This window comes from Ictalurus punctatus, chromosome 4 (assembly GCF_001660625.3).
Source record: "Ictalurus punctatus breed USDA103 chromosome 4, Coco_2.0, whole genome shotgun sequence".
NCBI classification, from domain to species: Eukaryota; Metazoa; Chordata; class Actinopteri; order Siluriformes; family Ictaluridae; genus Ictalurus; species Ictalurus punctatus.
Window position 1 is genome coordinate 15539387 of NC_071284.1, and position 20614 is coordinate 15560000.

Below are 20614 nucleotides of genomic sequence, written 5' to 3' on the forward strand. Positions count from 1 at the left end.
CATGTTTTGTTCCTTACATAATTAATATTAAGCCTTATTGATCCTTTCATGATGAAATGCAACAGTGATACATTATTACTTACAAAATGCACACATTAGCACAACTCTGTCTTGCAAACCACATAACCGTTGGTAATGTGGGACAGTTAGTTTGGTAAAGTAGGATAGCCATCTGGTGTCTAAATGAAGGTTTATTTGATAATATGTAAGAAATTCAAAATTTTCATTATCATCAAGAATAGAACAAGAAATGCTTTAGACATCTTTTGATCTTTCATTTCAATTTGAACAAAGCAGGCCTTGGTAATAAAGCAGCCGTAATGAAATAATAACAAATGTAAATGTCAGTGACTTCCAGTCCCTATTAGTCATGTAGCTCAAACTATTTTTAAGGAGCTGCTTATTATTAAGTACTAGTCACAATGGCCTTTTAACTCACTGTTTCGTGGTGTTTTTGTGTTCAATTCTTTAAAAGATTTTTTCTCGCTGCCTGCTAGGATTTGCTTGTTAGCAATGTTGACAGCTCTGTATTAGCTACTAGCTGCAGTTACAACATTTCCATATATAACGATCAGTCATAACTGATAGAAATGAAAACCACCTGCCTAATACTGTGTAGGCCCCCCTTGCGCCAAAACAGCTCGGACCCGTCGCCTGCACAAGACCTCTGAAGGTGCTGAGGTATTCTGAGGAGATCTGAGGAATTTGGAGGCCAAGTTAACATCTTGAACTCTTTGTCATGTTCCTCAAACCGTTCCTGAACAGTTTTTGCAGTGTGCCATGGTGCATTTATCCTGCTGAAAGAGGCCACTGCCATTAGGGAATACTGTTACCATGAAAGGGTGTACTTGGTCTGCAGCAATGTTTAGGTAGGTGGTACGTGTCAAAGTAACATCCAAATGTAACATCCAGGACCCAAGGCTTCCCAGCAGAACATTGCCCAGAGCATCACCCTACCTCTGCTGGCTTGCCCTCTTCCCATAGTGCATCCTGGTGCCATCTCTTCCCCAGTGATGTGCACACACCTGGCCATCCAAATGATGTAAAAGAAAACTGATTCATCAGACCAGGCCACCTTCTTCCATTGCACCATGGTCCAGTTCTGATGTTCATGTGCCTATTGTAGGTGCTTTCAGCAGTGAACATAGCTATGCAGCCCCATGCACAGCAAGCTGCAATGCACTGTGTCCTGACATGTTTCTATCACAGCCATTAACATTGTCACCAATTTGTGCTACAGTAGCTGTTCTGTGGGATTGGATCCGATGGGCTAACCTTCGCTTCCCACATGAGCTTGGGCACCCATAGCCAGTTTTGGTAGGTACTAACCACTACATACCAGGAACACCCGACAAGACCTGTCATTTTGGAGATGCTCTGACCCAGTCGTCTGGACATCATAATTTGGCCCTTGCCAAAGTCACTCAGATCCTTACGCTTGCCCATTTTTGGTAAATGGTCTGCACTTATATAGCGCTTTTGTAATCTTAGCAGTTCTACAAACCATTCACACACGCACACCAATGGTAGCAGAGCTGCCATGCAAGCCGCTAGCTTGCCATCAGGAGCAACTTGAGGTTCGGTGAGTAAATGTTCTTGCCCAAGGTCACGTGGGCTGGGAATCGAACCGCAAACCCTACGATTAGTGGACAACCCTCTCTACCACCTGAGCCACAGCCGCCCAAACATCAACTTAGAGAACTGACGTTTCACTTTCTGCCTAATATATATATTATTTTAGAAAACACATACTTGCTGTGAACACAATGTTCACTATTCCATTGCTTTAAATGTTCATTGTAGTCAGTATTATTGTGGGGTATAATTTTTGTTACAGATGTAGCAGATTTTACATGCAGCCTCAGAAACAGCATTAATCATCTTAAGATATTTTCTCAGCCAGTGACCTCACTTTGTGAGCTTAACTTAATAACTAGTGTATGTTAAGAGCAGACATTACCTCCTAAAACTCTTTATCCGTTAGATAGTAAGCAGGCCACACTTCTTTTGTCTGCAGGTTGACATCGTGTTTGGCAAGACCTTAATCAGCAGTCCCTTTAAGAATGAGCAACTGATAAACACCTCTTATCATGAATTCCAGACTGCCATAAAATCGAAGGCTGTTTTTTCTTTTAAATTACCTGTTGTAGGCTAGAGTAGATCAAGATTTAGAAATTTTGCATGGTGTGTGTTGTAGGTGATACATTTCCATTGATTGTCTGCATATTTTGACTGAGCACAGAACCTGTGCTTTGACTTGCAGAGCTATGTTTAGACTCTTCACTGAATTGGCTCAGGCACAAACCAGCAAAAGCAAAAACATGTTTAGTCAGCAGAGCAATTAGATGCTACCAGCTTACTTGCATGGCATGATTTAATATTTAATAAATATGAAAAAATGTGCTTTGTACCAGAATTGTCACGTCGACAAATGACAAATCTAGCCCAGAAAAGATCAAAATATGTGAAACTTTCTGATCTTTGAAACATACACACCAGCTCAGACATGTTTGACAATTCCAACTATTCTGAAACTGCTGGAGTGCACAAAACAGCAATAATGTTTTTGCAAGTCCTCAAAGGCGAAGCACTCTCAGCTGAAGTCTACTGAAGCAGACATCTAGGCAGTTGACTGCAAGCGCTCAGTCAGAACGAGTCTCCGACAGTAACCGCAGAATATTTCATTAATTAATGAGCGTTTTGTGGTGCTATTAAAGCACTTGCACGCCCCATCTGGCACTAAGCTCACCCTTTTAACACATTTACTCACTCCAGATCTCAGTCTGAGGAGTGATGGAGCGAGATCGAGAGGGAAGAAGAACACACTAAAATTTAAGTGCATGCAGTATGGGGCCATATCTTCAGTAAGAACATGCTGGTCTGTGAGAACAGTTTGTAAAAAGAAACACTGGCATATGTTCATTCATTGGGGGGAAGAAAGTATTTTGTGCTAAGAAAATAATGCATTTGTAATAGTAACATACATTAGGTTACATGTAAGCAGGACATCTGAGATTTTCTGAAGTTACACATAATAATATCATCAATCTTTCATAGTGAAAATATTAGAGGCAGAGCACATGCTTAGAAATCAGGATATGTCCTTCATTTTTATTACAAGAACATTACAGGGCTGAATCTCTCATTAAGTAAATATTCTTGTGTAAGCTCACCATTTAATGTAGAATATGTATAATAGTTTGACCAAACACTGTACATCTAAACCTCACCTCTTTCTCCCAGCTCCATGAGTAACATTATCATAGTCGTGAGAAATTATATAAAAGGTAGGGCTGCTATAAATAAGGCCAGCCACAAAAAAGTGATGCAATCTGTTGAACTAGCAGGACCTTGAGGCCTTCAGCTGTTTCTGGTGTATGTACTTTTTTTTTTCTGTTTTTCAGTCCATCTCAGCCTCTTCCACCAACCCCCATTTGTGGAGAAGGCAAAACTTCAAAACAGACACAAAAAAAGAGAAAGAAAAAAAGATGTTGATACCCAGCAGGCACCCTGCCTTCACTGGAGCACGATATAGCCATGTGGAAGCTTCTACTCAAACATCAGGCCCATTTCAGTGTGAGCTGCAGTCTCTACCCGCAGAGAAAAGTCACGTGAATTCACGTTTTTTAGTCACTACACATATTATGTTTCACACACACGTTTCACATGTGCATGCGTTGTTATTTTTCACGTTATTTCCCCCCCACATTTTTTTTTTCATGTCATGGTCATGGAGTTCTTTTTCACATGTACGTTCAGATGTGATTTTCTCATATGATTCGCTTATTTTCATGTGTGATCACATTGTTCGCCTGACATCACGTCTTTACTGTTTTCAAGTTAAAGTGTTAAAGTTTAGTGCACTTTCATCTATTTTCCAAGGATGCTCCCTATCAGTTGATAATCACATTCCATGACTCGATCGCAAGTCGCTAAATTGGGCCGACCTCACGAACCGACTGCAATTTGTTGACGTAAAACATGCGAGGATGTAAAGCACATGATGACGCACATGATGACGCACATGATGACGCGTATTAAACTTTAGCGCTGCAGTCGTGTCATCACCAGTTTGGGATTATTACGAGGTCTCAAAGAAACAATGAAAAATTCACCATTTGCCGTGTATTTTTAAACACCTACTATTTTTTTTAACGTTCATTGTAAAACGGATATTTGTTGTGCTTATTTATTTGATTCTCAATTAAAACAGCGATCTACAGCATTACTGTAAACAATATAACCAAGGCAACAATTGTGGTATTACTTTATATGGAAAAAAAGAGAGAGTTTAACAGTGACGATCAACAGAAAGTTTACATGTCACTTATATAAAGCTTGCACGATCGGGATTGGGATCGCGACGATAAGAAATCGGTAATTGGTATCAGCTGCGAAAATCCTGATCGCCGCATCGTTAATATGTTCATCTATGTGAAATGTAAGTGATTGGCTATAGTCTAGCACTTTCCAAATGCATTTAGAGCTGTGTACTTTATTATGTACAAGATCGGATTTACTGTGGGATCTTGTTTAAATGCAATCAATAATTCACGCCATGTGGACATAATAGACATTAAAGTGATTAGTGAAAGATGCCTGTTGGAGTGTGGCCTGTGATTCCTTGGAATTTTGCAGTGCTGCAGTCTTCATTATTATTGGATGTGTTTGCTAGGTGAACAGTTGCCGAGGTGTTTTGTAGTACTGTACGTTATGAACTAGCCTATATGAGGCAGTGTAAATGACACAGGCTCGTGGCCTAACTGGCTTCATGAAGTTTATTTTCCCCCTCGGATTGAACGCATGCGCGCAGATGCTCGGTAGTGGAGAGACTTGTGAATGGGGTGGGGGGAGTATTTCGGGTGTACAGTCATAAGTCGGACTCAGAGGAGCCAGGAAGTAACTGTGAGCCATGCCGCGCCACGGATAAAGTAAAAGCGAGCGCGCGCCTCGTCGTCAGCAGCCAGTGATCTCACACACACACACACACACACACACATACGCGCGCACACGCACACGCACGGGGAGGGAGAATACTAGCCGACTACGAAATCGTGCCAAATGTATCGTAGTGACGGACACTGACCGCACAGGAGCTCGGGAACGCTAGAAATTCCTGTCGCAAAATAACGCGAATATTAAAGCAGCGCACCGACACACGCTTCATCCTGTGAAGAAGAAAAAGACGGAAGGAAGCGCGAGCGGGATTTTAGCGGGGAGTTCCGAAGAGGCTGTTTCTCTTGCACTGTATAAGACAACAAAAGTCGGCAAAATAGAGCACGTAACGTTCAAGATGCCTCGGGTGGTCCCGGATCAGAGGAGCAAGTTTGAGAACGAGGAGTTCTTCAGGAAGCTGAGCCGCGAGTGCGAGGTAAACTTCATCCGTCCAAGTGGCGGAAACAAAGTGAACATTCTCTCTCGAGACGAAGTGCACGAGAGCCAGCTGAGCCGAGCTGAGCCGTGGCGCACTTTTATTCGTTTTAACCAATCTTTCTTCAAACCTGGACGCATTTTACATCGGGAAAGTGTCTCATCCACAGTTTCTGTCACTTTATTGTTACCTGATTGTGGTATAAACTGCATTTGGTATTAAACACGACGTGCTTTTCCGCCTCATCCTTTACCTCAGCTCCTGTCACCTTGATAAAGCGCATCACCTTTTCACCGACCAAACACTCACGACTCTTTCCGTGTTTATTAAACTTTGTCTAATTTCAGGAGTTTCACCAAGTTTGTTGTTTGTAGTTTGTAGTTTATAACGCTGAAGCTGCGCATTGTATATGATTTGGTGAGATGATTTGGGGAGGAAGTTGGGACACTCAAAACCGTAGAGGTTTTTGAGACTGTTGCAGAAGGTTTGCTTTATGAAAAGCGTGTTGTTTTTGCGTGTTTACTGACAGATTAAATACACGGGTTTCCGAGACCGACCCCACGAGGAGAGACAAGCCCGCTTCCAGAACGCCTGCCGGGACGGACGCTCAGAAATAGTGAGTATTTCTTTTCCTCAGTTTCCCCCCCCTCCTCCTCGCTGTATTTCTCTCCCTCTTTCACCAGCAGTTTCATCAGCTGTTGAATTAAATCGAGGTGTTTTGGTCTAATGTTAGCATCTTTCATATAAGCTTGTAAACACGAGGCTAATAAACACCCGGAACTCCAGACACTTCCTCGTTTTCTGTCAGAACAGTAACAAGCAAATTGCACAGCAGCTACTTCCAGCGTGTGGAGCAGAAGAGAAAGAAAGGCAGCTTTAGTTTCAGATTGAAAGGTAAGTTCGGTGGTTTTAGGGTGGTGTGAATGGGTTGTGAAAAGGATTTGCCCGTCAGCCACTACATTCTGTCTGGACTTTTTATTTGAATCATCTGTCTCTCCGTGATCAGCTCGGATGGGTGTCGGGTTAAAAGCTCTTGTAAACACCTCCAGTCGGTGCAGGTGAGCTATTGTAGTGTGTCTGCTGGTTTCTAATACACGTGAAAGAGATTATACAGTTGCAGGTGATACAGTTCACAAGATTCACACATTTGGTTTTAAAAATAAATAAATTTTATATATATATATATATATATATATATATATATATATATATATATATATATATACACACACACACACACACACACACACATAACATGTACACACACATAAATATACATACATATATGCTTGTTATGGTGAACGAAAATGTGTTAAATCTTAAACCTAAGCACTTAATTTATCAATATTATATACTGTATTTATGCATGTATGTATGCATGTTTTTATTTTAAAGCAGGACACTTAGTGAATGATTCCTCTACTACATATGGAGGACTCGGATCATAACTGTTTGGATCTATTTACAATGTGTATATCATATACATGGTAGAACATGTAACGTATTTGTGATGTAATTTCTATCGTTCTTATAAAAACAAAGCAGCGTTTATTATAAGATTATTATGGCGGCATACTCCCGTTATATTTTAGGCACCGACATTTGCCGCACATTTCAGATCTGACGATTAAAAAGCAGAGTCCGGAATCTTGAGACGTTAAGTACAGACTGTTCTCTTTTAGTTTTCCATACACTCACAAGATTATTAAATTACCGTGGTACGACTGTAAACCAGTGTATTAGTCCTGCCGCTATTAATGTAAGGGAAGGGCTGCATATAAAACAATTTATTGATTTTTCGAAACCTCTCTCGCTTTGTTCATCTGCTATCTCACAACGTCCAACAGACGTTTGCTCCTTTATTCTTTTTTCATTTCCATCTCATAGTCAGTCTTAAGTGTGCCGCAGCGCAGCTTGCCAGCAGTGAGAGTTGGTAAAATAGAATCAGATGTGCGTAACTCAATACTTCAAATGGGGGAAAATGATGACTTGTGTTTTTCTCTCTCTCTTTCTTTTGCCCTCTCTCTCTTTTCCCTTCTTGCCCGGGCCCTGGCTCCAGGCTGTTCTCCTCCTCCTCCTCCTCCTTTCTGATGTGCAAAAGAAATGGCGGGCTGCATAATTAATGCCTAGGCTGGGCTTTTCTGATCCTGTTTGTATTGATTTCCCTCTAAAAGGCTTTTGTGGCGACCGGCACCAATCTCTCGCTGCAGTTCTTCCCCGCCAACCTGCATGGTGAGCAAAGGCAGATGCCCAGCCGAGAGTATGTGGACTTCGAGAGAGAGACAGGAAAGGTAACCACTCTCTTTTATTCTGTCTCTTGACTCACTTTTGTTCAGGTTAACATTATTGGCCCAACCACATCATGGTACAGTAACACCAAAGCATTTCAAACAGGCCATATATTTATAAATTTATATCATGTTTTGACATGTATCTAAATCTATGCAGTCATACAAACCCAGAGCAGAAGCAGAACAGAAGACTCACACACATATTTCAGAGATTTTATAGTGGCTGTTTCTTTAATCTCTGTTTATATCCACATTCTATCAAGCTGTGGAATTGTACATTTTGTTCTTCTTTGTTTATCTCTGGTTGATAACTCTAATAATCTCCATTCCAACAAATCTCTTCTTCGGATTATGTTCAGTCATTTGGGACATAAAATCAACTCTGTTTTTGCTTCTCTTTTCCTCCCCATTTTCCTCCCCATTTTCACATCCTGAAATGCGCTAATATTTGCATAGTTTGCTCATCCTCATACACTTATACGGCATTTCCTTAAAGCTCTAGAATTCCAAGTACAACACTTACTGAACTTATATCAAATGGCTACAGAGTAGGTTTCTTCTGGTTCGGTTGGGTTTTAAATGATGAAAGGCTTGGTTGTCTGTAATTGTCTATAATGATTGCTTTGTATACATTTTAAGGATGAAATATTATGTTTTACTTCCCTGAAAAAAACAACAACTATTGAGCGAAGCATGTCACCAGTTTCCATTTATAGATAGATATGATTTTCTAAACTTGCCCCCTCTCCCCTTCACTTCCTTTATATATTCAGAGGATGTGTAGTCTAGCGCAAACTCTCCAAAACCCATAAGAATGTAAAATAAACCCATACCATAATGGATTTGTGTCTCTGTTCCATGCATTACTTTGATCAGAACCACTTGTTATTTTAGAAGAAACTGCCACATCAGCTTTTGCTATTAATATTAGGCTACACTACTGAATATTACTTCATTTTTATAAATCAAGTTAATGTTGTTGTTTTTCAAATGTCCTTGGCATGGCACAGAGCCACAATGTGCAAATGAGTGTGTGAATGTGTGTGCGTGTGTGGTGCCCTGCGATGTCACGTGTGTGTGTGCGATTTTTTTCTACTTATCAAATCTTTCTATCTATCCTCTATCCATCTATCTATCTATCCATTCATCTAGCCATCCATCCATCAGCTGACATAAACAGTTTATTTGATAAGGGCAGTCATATTGTACCTGTGTTATATCGTTATAAGCTCCGGTTAATTTCTGAGAGCAGAGCTAGAACCCACCTCCTCTTCCTTTTTTTTTTTCAGGCATCCTGAACCTGTTGCCTCTTTAACATAACCAGCTCATTTTGTCCTCTTGGTGACAGTGAGAGAATGAAATGTTATAGCTCTCTCTCCCTCTCTCTCTCTATCTATATGTATATATATATATATATATATATATATATATATATATATATATATATATATATATATATATATATATGCAGAATTAGCTGATCCATAGATCAGCAATTTGAGATGTATCCTGCATACTGAATGTCCTGTGAATCTGTTAAAGCAGACAGCGATCTCCTCCACGTTGTTCCCATCAGTACAAAGGCTTGAGTCATCGGGAGATCAGTGAGTCATATCAGTGTCATATGAGCTCTGTTTTTTATCCAATATGAACATTCTAAAGCTTGTCCTGTGTAAAACCTCGCAAGTGTGATGAAACAAACCCATTTAGCTGGTTTTTGCTGCTATATCAGCAATATTAATAAATACCCCGTCTCATTGCCTATTACATATCGTAATAGCACAAAATATCCGGCAGAATGCTTCAGTTTCTGCGGAGAACCATTTGGCATAAAGAGGGCATGTAATACATACAGAATAAAAATGTTACGGTTAACCCTTTTATACTTTCTGGCTGTGGAATGCAGTTGTGTTTGTTTAAGAACATGTTCGAAGCACACTTATTGGCTTTTGTTTGTGTTTCTCTACTTCACGCTCGGCCAGTTAGCGGTGGTGTTGGCTTTGCTGAAACCTCTCTTCACGGACAGTGGCTTGCCGAGATGTGCTCATTAAAAATGCATCTCGGAGAAATCGATGGACCTCTCGGCCCCAAGGCTGACGGACTAATCTTTGGCTGTTAATTATTTAAAAAGGCGTGACAGGTTGCACGTGTGTGTGTGTGTGTGTGTGTGTGTGTAGTCCTATGCTGACGACTGGCTGAGGACGTACGTGTGGGTGTGAATGCGCTTGAGTGCGCTTGCGAGGTCAATCCTGATGGTAACCCAATATCTTTGCCCGTCACCTCCAGCAGCACACAAAGCCAGTACGACTTTAATGAACCTCACACCGGCTGCTTCTAAAATACCCACATGGATCTCACAATTAGATTAGCAGTAAACTGTAAAATCTTGAACTAAATACATGCTGAAGAAGTTGTAGCAAGACATGAGCAAGACTGAGCGTGTATGTTTTTTTTGCTACATGCTTGTCTCAAAGGAAATTTTGACCATTTCATTTAATAGACTTAATGAATATTTATTGTAGCCCAATAGATTCTTTCTATTGGTGGGAAAAAACCTACTACGAGATATTCAAAATGACTTTTACAGAAATGCTTTAGTAAACCACAAAGCAATGGTGGTACCAATGCAAAAAGTTATATAAATATATAGTTTCTTCATCTGGGAGTTTGAAACAAAGGAACAAAGGTAATGCACTGATGTGTTGCCTATAGTAAAAGCCATCCTTTAACATGTAAGGGCTAAGGTCTTGAAGATAATGTCCAAAATGATAGGGTTTGACAGGTTTATAACCCAGAATCAAGTTTTAGAGCACACATTTCCTTTCCTCCTTGTTTAAAAGGAAATGCTGTGAAAGACCCCGTGCTGATAAGCCTTCTCTTTTTTTCCTCATTTCTTTCTGTTTCTCTCTTACTCACAATTTCTGCTCGCCTGCTTTCTCTTACCATACATACATATGCTCACACAGTGTATTTGACACACTAAATCCCCAGTAGAGCCCTGCTGTCAGACCAGTGGAGTTCATGCATACTTTCCAACCTCTGCTCCTAATTAAGCTGATTGTTAACCTTTTGCACAAACACATCCCTCCCTGTGCACTAAAGTTTTAATAGACTACAACGAAAAGCCCCAAATAAATAGCACCTTAGCTGGAAAGTAGAGAACCGTACAGTATATTGAAACACATTCAAGTCTCTGAGACAGAGTCAACATTGAGCTTATAATCCCGGTAAATCTACAGTACATACGGAGGTGTTGCTTTTGGAGAATGTCATGTTCACTGCCAGACCACCAGACTGTTAAAAAAATACAACTGAAATACAATCTGACTTGAATTTAAAAAATATAAACAGTACTACATGGCAAGAAACACTTAAATGAAACTAATTATATTCCTCTGACATGCAGAGATTTGATGATGATTGTAGAGTGCAGAATGAAGGCCTTTTAAGCAACTGTGTTCAGGGAATCTAGAAAGGTTGGACCTTCAGGGTTCTGTGCTTTCACACATGCAGCCTTTAGTCCATTCCAGCGGAACCCTGGTGTCGTGTCCCCCCCTTGGTACATTAAGTATAGGCAGATGAGAACACAGCAGTTGCTCTCAGGTGCAATTTCAAGTGGTCGATTGCAGTGAAAATGCGAGTCAAGCCTGAATTCGACAGAACTGCGGTGAATGAACCAAACAGGACGTGCATTATAGGTTGAGGGTAGCATTTTATTGTCGGTGCGAGCTGTTAATCTGACCTGTGAGGCACAAATTAAGCCCAAGGACAAAATTGTTGCTCTGCAGAAATGCAGTGTGTTACTGATATTTGAACCACCACCACCACCACCACCACCAACAACAACAAAAGAGAAAATAAATGCTGGACTCAACTCACAAATTTTTTAAATATACATATATATATATATATGTGTGTGTGTGTGTGTGTGTGTGTGTGTGTATATATATGTATGTATGTATGTATGTATGTATATTTATATATATATATATATATATATATATATATATATATATATATATATATATATATACATATATGTATATGTGTGTGTGTGTGTGTGTTTCTACACACACTTGGCAAGGTGTCCGTCATTATACAATATTTATGAGCAGCGAATGAAAGAGTTTTACGAATATATTTTCAGACCTGCAAGTCTCAGCCTCTTTTTTGGTTCACTTAATTATGTGTAGTGTGAAACCAAACCAAATAGCAAACAGACCAAAAGTATGGATTTCGCGCTGTTTCGGACCTGGTGAACGAACTCAGAGATGTGTAAGAACCCTTACAATTGTGCTGTCCTTCTTTTTTTTTTTTGTGATCAGGTTCAAGGTTTTTTTTTTCCTCTCACTTTTATAATTATTTGTTGTCTCAGTGTGCCCTTTTGTTATTAATGAACCTGCCAGCGTGTGTTGCTTTTGCCAGATGATTTGGTGAAACCGACTAGTTGAGCCCGTATAATTACACAACACTGTTTACTTTAGAGTAGGATATATATTAAGGCGCACACAAACTGCACAGTCCTACTATTTCACTGTTTTTCATATCTGAATTCACACTGATTTCCAGACTTTCCAGCTTTGTCTCTTTCCAGCTTCTGAGTTTTTTGGACTTTCAGGAGGTAGTAAGCCGAGTAAGCTATAATGGCCTTCATCTGTAACCCCCTCTCCTCTTACCGCTGTGTTCCTCTCCCCCGTCTTCTGAAACACAGGCGATGCCAGCAGAAGCGGAGCGGGGCCAGTTTAAACTTACCCTGGCCTGTGGCGGGGGGACAGTAGTATTATCCGCGAGCCCCCGCAGCACAGCTTAAGTACAGGCTCCCAGTGTCACTGCACGCTAATGGGAACCAGCTGTGGGGGAGGTTAATTTTAGCGGTAGCTAGCACAACCTTGGGAGGAGATGTTAACCCTGTCCCAGCCAAAATCCTTTGCGCTCCTAGCTCTCTTCAACCCAACAGTTAGCTCCTTATTCCCACACACAGTGCTTCTAATGAGGGATGTGGAGCGAGGCAGGGGAATATTATGTGCCCGCTGAACTTTCAAACACTGGGTGGGCGCAGTTTGGCTCGGAATTCATGCCTCCTTAATTTATAGTAATGCCATTTTTACAAAACACTTTTACAAAGTATGTTTGAACATAGTACAGAGGCAGATGTAGTATAGCTTTAAATAAAAAATAAAATAAAATAAAAAACAGTAAATAGACCTGCACTAGTGTAAAGCTAGATTATTGCAAAGTAAACACTGATTGGACTGATTGGTATGAAATATTTTTAGTATTGTACTGTCTGTTTGCTTTCCTGTCTGTATAACCTAATGCTTTTTGAAATTTCCAAAGAGGCCAGACACCTTTTCTGACCTTTTCGAAATGCATGTGTAATAATTGTAATTAAGTGGTCCAGTGATTGCAAATATTAACTGTAACTGACACTAATTGCTACCTTCCAGTGCAATGCAGGCAGAAGCGATACGTACATTTTGGATGGCTTTGTGAATCTGTGTGGTTTGTCAGTTCACCTAATACACAACAAGAAGGCCCTGAAGCTTTGATGGACTTTAATCTCTTTGATTAATGAACAGTCTGTTTCTGTAGAACTTCAGCAGATGCCATATTTGTAGAATTGTTTTAATATGATATTTGCAAATGTGGTAAATCTGCCATTTCACACTCCTTCAGTCTCCCCATTCTGTACATCACTTCAATAAAATCACATTTCTGCCTGAAAATGCAAATCAGAAAAAAAAAATATCTCAAGCTCAGGCCCTATGGCACATGGCTTGGCACAAAATAAATGGCTTGGCAGATCTATTGAATTTTTTATTATTTTAAAAAAAATATTTTGCCCAGTTTTCTTAACTTTACCAAAAATTATAAAAGTTAAATAGAAATACGCTTAAATAGTTATTCCAAGTTGTATGCGTTAATGGGAAATACATTTCACATGCAAGTTGCATGCATGTATATTTTTAATCCCAAATAAATTTCCTATTTAGCAATACTGCAGGATATTTAAAACACTATATACCAGAAATGATGATTTTAGCCTGTGTTCATGGGCCAGAATGTGAAAATGGAGACTGAATATGTGTATTTTTAATCCTGTTAAGGGATGAATCACCTGTTTAACTACAAGGACCAGCATCTGTACATTAATTGCCCTTCACTTAGACCTTATATTAGCTCATCTTTTCCTGTTAGAGACATGCTCAAAGCACAAAGAGGGAGACATAGTAAGAGCTAGATTTGTGAGCCACACTTCCATATTGCCATTTAAACCCAATCTCATTGAAATGTGATCTCCTTGGAGATGCTGGATCTTTGCTTCAGCTGGAAGGCTTTGAGCGATCTGATGCTTGGCCCCCTCTTCTCATCTCCTCTTTCTCTTTGCATTGGTGTGTGGTTTGCTCTTTTTTTTTCTTTTTTTTTTTTTGCTCATGCAAAGCAGAAATTGGGTCCGTCTGCTTGGGCCACGCCAACAGGCTGGGGTTTTTGCAAGAGGATAAAGCAGCATTGAGGCCATAAAATGATATACTTTTAGCTGCTACCATTTACAACTGTATCTAGAGTCCCTCCACACTGTATCTAATCAATACTTCCATCATGATTGCAAATTTCTCAGAGTTCACAAGCCAATTTAAATGAGGCATGAGAAACTGTTAAGTTTAAGGTAGCGTAATCTATTGAGGCTGTTCCTACAATTTCTTTTTAGTGAGATCTGACATACATACAGACATTGATTGGATTTCTTCTGAATACTCAGTGAGATCAGTTTGATCACAAGACCTTTTCATAGAGGACTTGATGGTGAATTTGTGAGACACTGAGGCAGTCGATGGCATTTAAAAATGCAGAAGTACAGTGTGTGTGAGAGAGAGAGAGAGAGAGAGCGAGAGAGAGAGACAGAGAGAGAATTACGGCCTAGATTGCGCGGGCCATGTTTCAGAGCCACATTGGGGCGTGGCATTTTTCTCTCTTATACTCTATAAATCTTTGCCATGGCTGCGTGCGTAAGAATGTTCGCTCGGGGGCAGATAGTGCCGGGACGAGTCCGCCTAAATGACTCCGTTATGAAAGGGGCTGTAGTCTGAGGCTCACCACAGGAATTGGAGTTTTAATAGTTTTGTGTTAAAGCTCATTCCCAAGCTGTGTGTGTCTGCGTCTGTCAGCATTTGTTTGTGCATGGGTTTGTGTTGGCGCATTTGTCTGTACGTGCTTGTGTCTGCTTTCCATACATTATCGTACTTTTGCATGCATCCCTGCCACTTACTAAGCATATCTCCATATGTATGACTGCCAGAGAACATTGTTGAGGAGCCTTGCGGCGCCAGTTTGACAGTTGAGCCCAAGACAGAGCACATGGACAGGGAGTAGGAGGCCATTCAGTGGAAAATCAAATATGAAATCAAATAAAGAGTTGAAGACCTCTCTTCTCATTTCCACAAGAGCAGCAGGTCTCCTAGTAGACTTCTCCTAGTATAATCCTGGGTAGTGAGAAGGCTGGCTTGGCATTACCTGCTCCATTATTTTCTGATTTTCGATCTGACTGTGTAATATCAGGAGTCTTATTTAATGTAGGATATAATAAGGTTAAATGCAAATACCAAGACACTCGCCAAACCTTACATAATGGATTACATGAATATTTTAAGAATGATATTATTACAAAAATGAGTTTGATGAGTTGGCTTCTTACCACAGACACAGTTTGCATTATTGTGAGAGTATTGATAACAGTTTGGGCAAAAAAGTCTTTATACATGTATAAGTCATTATATATGGCTCATGTAGGTGATGCGATTTTGTCATTTGTGTTTCTGTTATTCATTTATTTCAGATTTTACAGTCTTTGCACCTTCATGTAATTAAAAAAAAAAATCCAAATTGTTATTTTTCTGTAAAAGCATGCGTGTATTTTGTTGAAACAGCATCATTATGACACTGTAAACCATAACACAAGGTTACGCAGTTATCGCAATAAACATTTCGACCATGCCTTGTGTAGTTGCTCACGGGGCTTGGCAGAGTGATGGATGGCATTTTCCATAGAAACACTACATGGTGGCGCATTTCCGGCTAACTAGAACGGAAGCCGCACTCCCCTTAGACAACTTGTCAGTGACATCATCAAAGCGAGCCAGCTAATTGATTCCTGCTGCTTCCATCTCCGTGATGTTGCATGGAACTACAGCACTCCACTGCCCCACTCCACTTTCAGCCTTTTTTGGGGATGTTTGAGTAAGGGGGATTATTTCTTTGTGTATTATGTTTGTGTTCACATTTAGATTTGCTTCTGCGTTGTTAAAACAAAACTGGGCTATAGAAATAAAGATAGACAGACATGTAGAAAAAGAGAGAGAGAGAGGGAGAGAGGAAAAACGGAACTGGGTCTGTTGTTTTCGTTCCTTTTCCCATTGGGTTTCAATTATAGTGTGCTGCTCAAGTTTCCCCATCCTGTCTGTCAGCCTTCCAGTCACACCACTCCGATCAATGACCTCTCCCATGCACCAACTGAGATGCAGAAAAAACCCACATCACTCTCATCTCTGCCCATTTAGTCCAAATGTTCTTAAGCTTCAATAGTAATATCTTAATTACAGAGCTTCTCTTCCTTTGCTTTGTTGTTTAATTTGTAACACAATACAGTCGAACATGCACAAGAAAAATGGCACATCCTCTCTCTCTCTCTCTCTCTCTCTCTCTCTCTCTCTCTCTCTCTCTCTCTCTCTCTCTCTCTATTTCTCTCTCTCTTTTAAAATTGGCTTTAAAAACAAATCAGAATGATATAAATTTTTTCTGCCTGCAGTATTTACTTTGTGCTTTTATTCATTGCCATTAGTCAGTTCTTGACACTACTAACAGCAGTAAAGCAGTGTCTAGGGAAAATTGTATGTAGGAGATAATTCTTACTTACTAGTACCATGAAGAAATTGGAATATGTGACACGGTTCTGAGTTAGGGCTGCGCAAAATGGCAATATGGTAGAGCAGGTTGTCCACTAATCGTAGGGTTGGCGTTTCGGTTCCTGGCCGACATGACTCCACATCTCGAAGTGTCCTTGGGACAGACACTGATCCCCAAGTTAATGATAATGAGTCTTTATTTATCACATATACATTTGCACAGTGAAATTCTGTTCTTCGCATACCCCAGCATGTCAGGAAGTTGGGGTTAGAGCGCAGGGTCAGCCATGATACAGCGCCCATGGAGCAGAGAGGGTTAAGGGCCTTGCTCAAGGGACCAACAGTGGCAGCCTGGCAGTGCTGGGGCCCGAACCCCCGACCTTCCCATCGGTAACCCAGAGCATTAACTGCCAAGCCACCACTGCCCCCCAAGCCACCACTGCCCCTCCGAAATTGCTCCCGATGGCAGGCTTCCATGCCAGTTCTGCTACCATTGGTGTGTGAATGTGTGTGTGAATGGGTGAATGAGAACCAGTGTTATGCGCTTTGGAACCGCTAAGGTTTAAAAAAAGTGCTATATAAGTGCAGACCATACCATATTTATATATATATTTATTGTGATGCATCATATATCTTTTCTAACATTTTTAACAGACGTTAAAAGAAACCTTTGATCGGAATCAGCTGATTTTGATGTTAAAATGTTAAAGTAATTGATTACAATTTTTTTTATGGTGATAAATGTCATGTGTAGTATGAATGTTATGAAGTAATGCGATGTGATATTTCTGTGTTGCTATTATGTATATGAGGAAATGGATTGGTATACCACTGTCTCGTTGTATACAATGGCGTCTGTAATTATTAATATTATGACCATGGCTATGACGCTTTGACTCCTGCAAACAGATTTCTAAGAAGTAAAATTTATGCATGAAATAATTTCTTAATTTAAATAAAAAATGAGAACAACAGTAAAATAATCCCAATAAGTTTTTTTGTGGGCCTTTGTATATGTATATTTGGCTTAGGTGTTATAAAGTATTAGTTCTCTATGCCTTAGTGTTCTTACTACCCTCATGCGTAGTCATATAGACACATTATTGTTATTGGAGTGTGGTAGGGAGCAGCACTATATGAAGCTCCTGCTCTGTTATTGTTAGAGCACGCTTCATCTTTTCCCGCTGCAGAACTTGGAGATCTGTTCAGGAGCACAGTGCTGCTGTTATGCTTGGACCAGAAAAATGGACGGAGAAAGAGAGAGAAGAGAGAGAGAGTGTGAGAGAGAGAGTTTTCCCTCTTTTTGGCTGAATTGCCAAGTGTGCTCTTTTCTTGGTGATGCTGCAGACTGATGTGTTTTTCTTTGCTGCATGTCTCTTGCCATTTAAATGGTTTGCTTTCCTCTGACTGTGCCTGGCTTGCTGCAGTGCAAATGTAATTGTGCCCTGAATTTGTCACAGAAAGGGGAAACCCAATTTGTTGGCTTACTAAGTCTAACAAATCTTTGATACCAAAATAAAAATTTCTGATATTGATGGTAAGGGACCAGTTAACTTTATAGTACTGGCTCCTCTACATGCAACATCTGTCATGTTACCAATTTTAGGCTGTGTCCATTATTAGGAAAGTACCCAATGCTAAGAGAGAAACTAAGTGAGTAAGAATTATGTCTTAGACTCTGCATGTTTTTTTTCCTCTACATTTATTTACATTGAGGTCCAAAAGTCTGAGAGCACTAGTGAAGAAGCTTCCATTTTGCATTCTTTTCTAATTTAAGACAATTTTGCATTTCAAATTCTATTATTGACAACAACCTGAGTGAAAAGTAGTTGCTGAAATATTCGCATGATTTTTAGAGTTTCTTAGTATTTGGTACCGACCCTTTTTGCTTTAATGACCGTGTGCACTCGAGCTGGCATGGACTCCACAAGTTTGTGCAAAACCTTCTGATCTATTTTAGATCAAATCCATCAGCGTGTCGTCTGAACACGTGCTTCAACAGAAGCGCTTAGAAATGGGGGAAGATCTGACCTTTTGTACAAAGCAGTTAACATGTTCAATATCACATGTTTGCTTACATTTAAATAGGGACCTAAAAAAAGTACAGAATCTTGAATATTATATAGTAAAGATATTCAACATTTACTTTCTTTGTTTTGAATATTTCAAAATTCGACAATCCAAATTTTAAAATGGAAAAAAACAACAACCAGATTTTCAGTGTGGTTCAGACGTTTGTTGCCAACGTTATGTCTGGCCTGTTGTTGTTGTTGTTAACCTGTGGTAGAATCCATATTTATATCGTTGTATAGGAGATTACAGTGATACAAATTCTGGAAGGCCAGGTTTTCCAGAAACAAGTGTGAACTAGTTGTAAGAAGCACAGAGAGAGCTGTAAATAAAGATGAGGTTTGTAGAAAATGCTAATACTCAGGAGTGCAACTAACCTCAGTCTCAGTTTCATCATTTGTAATGAAAATATTTAACACAAACATCACTATTATACACATTTATTTTTTATTTTAAATGCAATCCAAATTGACTCTCACTCAAATTTAAACACCAAAGTCCTTACAGCAAACATTCCTTTCTGTACAAATATGTTATTTGAAGAGTAATCATGTAAAGTGTAAAAAAAAAAAAAAAAATTTAAATGAGTAAACAATCAATAGATGTTGCTTCTCATTGGTTTGGGAGTGGCATGAGTGCTGCTACTAGAGAAACAGACAGTGTTGATGATCGTGCAGCATGTTTGGACTTTGGGATTATTTTGGTGATTATTCTTCTAGTGTCAGGATGCAGGTGAGAAATGTGGCAGCTTGGTGTGGCTTACATTCCTACTTCCAGGAAACAGACCACTGCAGTCACCTGGCTTAGCCGCTGGTCAGCAACCTTTCTGCCTCTTTGCGTGCTGAATTTCTTTTCTACTAAGTTGCTTTAGGATCTGATGACATGATCTTCCATACTGTAGCACACGAGTGAATGTAGGTCACCATTTACAGAGGTGGACAAATCAGGAGCCCCGCCTCCAGTGGCCCGAACAAACAGATTGCATGTCTGAGCTATGTGGTTTTTATTCATAGTTGCCTGGTCGATAGTTCAGTAAGCTGCTGATATTACATTAACCAGAGTTTTTTTTTTTCTGATACAACATACAGTGAAAGCACTACATCACAGTTAAATACTACATGTCAATTAGCATGAATGTCCAGACTCAAGTAATGTCTTTTACGTGGACGTTGGGAGTGAACACAATGCTCATAGCTGAAATGTTAGCCAGGCTGTGTTTTTGTCAAAAATAGAAATATGATATGCTACATCAGAGCCATTTTCAAGAGAGGATAAAGCCTATGGGTACATATAGTTACTCTCTTGTCAAGGATTCCATTATTCACTCATTTTCCTTAGTCAGTATTAATGCACTTAGATAGCTAACTCGTCATGCTTTTAAAGTTAAATTATGTTACGAGCTACATGACAGATTTGTGCTGCACTATTCTGTTCCCCCCAAATTTGGTCACCTGCCATTTCCCACCCACAAGCGAGCTCTCCCCTATCGTATGATAACTACCACCCAGAGAGGATGAAAGCAAGCACATGCTTCCTCTGAGACACATGAAGCCAACCCAGCCAACGTAACACACTATGAGGGAAGTGCTCTTCTCATTCTGCATGAGCTAATAGACGACCTTGATTGGCCATCCCACACAGAGAGCACAGCCATTCCTCCTGTCTTGGTCTTGCTCTGCTCATGGGTAGCATCGTCAGGATTCAAACTTGTGATCTGATATTAGGGTGAAAGATTTTTTTTGTCCTGCCAATACTATATATATATATATATATATATATATATATATATATATATATATATATATATATATATATATATATATATAGTGTGTATACATATATATGTATGTATATATATAGTATTGGCAGGACAAAAAAAATCTATATATATTAATTTACATAGTAAATTAATCTGTACAAGCATGTGTAATCAGCTATTAAAATGGCTCCCAATGATGGCCAGAATGTCATGTGTCATGTGT

At 39.7% G+C, this 20614-nt stretch overlaps 1 protein-coding gene across 4 annotated transcripts in view; it reads left to right on the forward strand.

Moving 5' to 3' along the window:
* Positions 1 to 4893: 4893 nt before the first annotated feature.
* Positions 4894 to 20614, forward strand: part of cbfb (core-binding factor subunit beta) — a 52290-nt gene continuing 36569 nt past the window's right edge. For 2 of the 4 annotated variants that reach the window (XM_047155110.2, XM_047155108.2), the window contains exons 1-3: positions 4894 to 5371; positions 5901 to 5987; positions 7546 to 7662. In XM_047155110.2, coding sequence (XP_047011066.1) covers positions 5294 to 5371; positions 5901 to 5987; positions 7546 to 7662 — 282 coding nt within the window. In that variant the 5' untranslated portion in view covers positions 4894 to 5293. The remainder of the gene's footprint in view (positions 5372 to 5900; positions 5988 to 7545; positions 7663 to 20614) is intronic. The other 2 variants (XM_047155109.2, XM_047155107.2) reach the window with 1 other exon arrangement.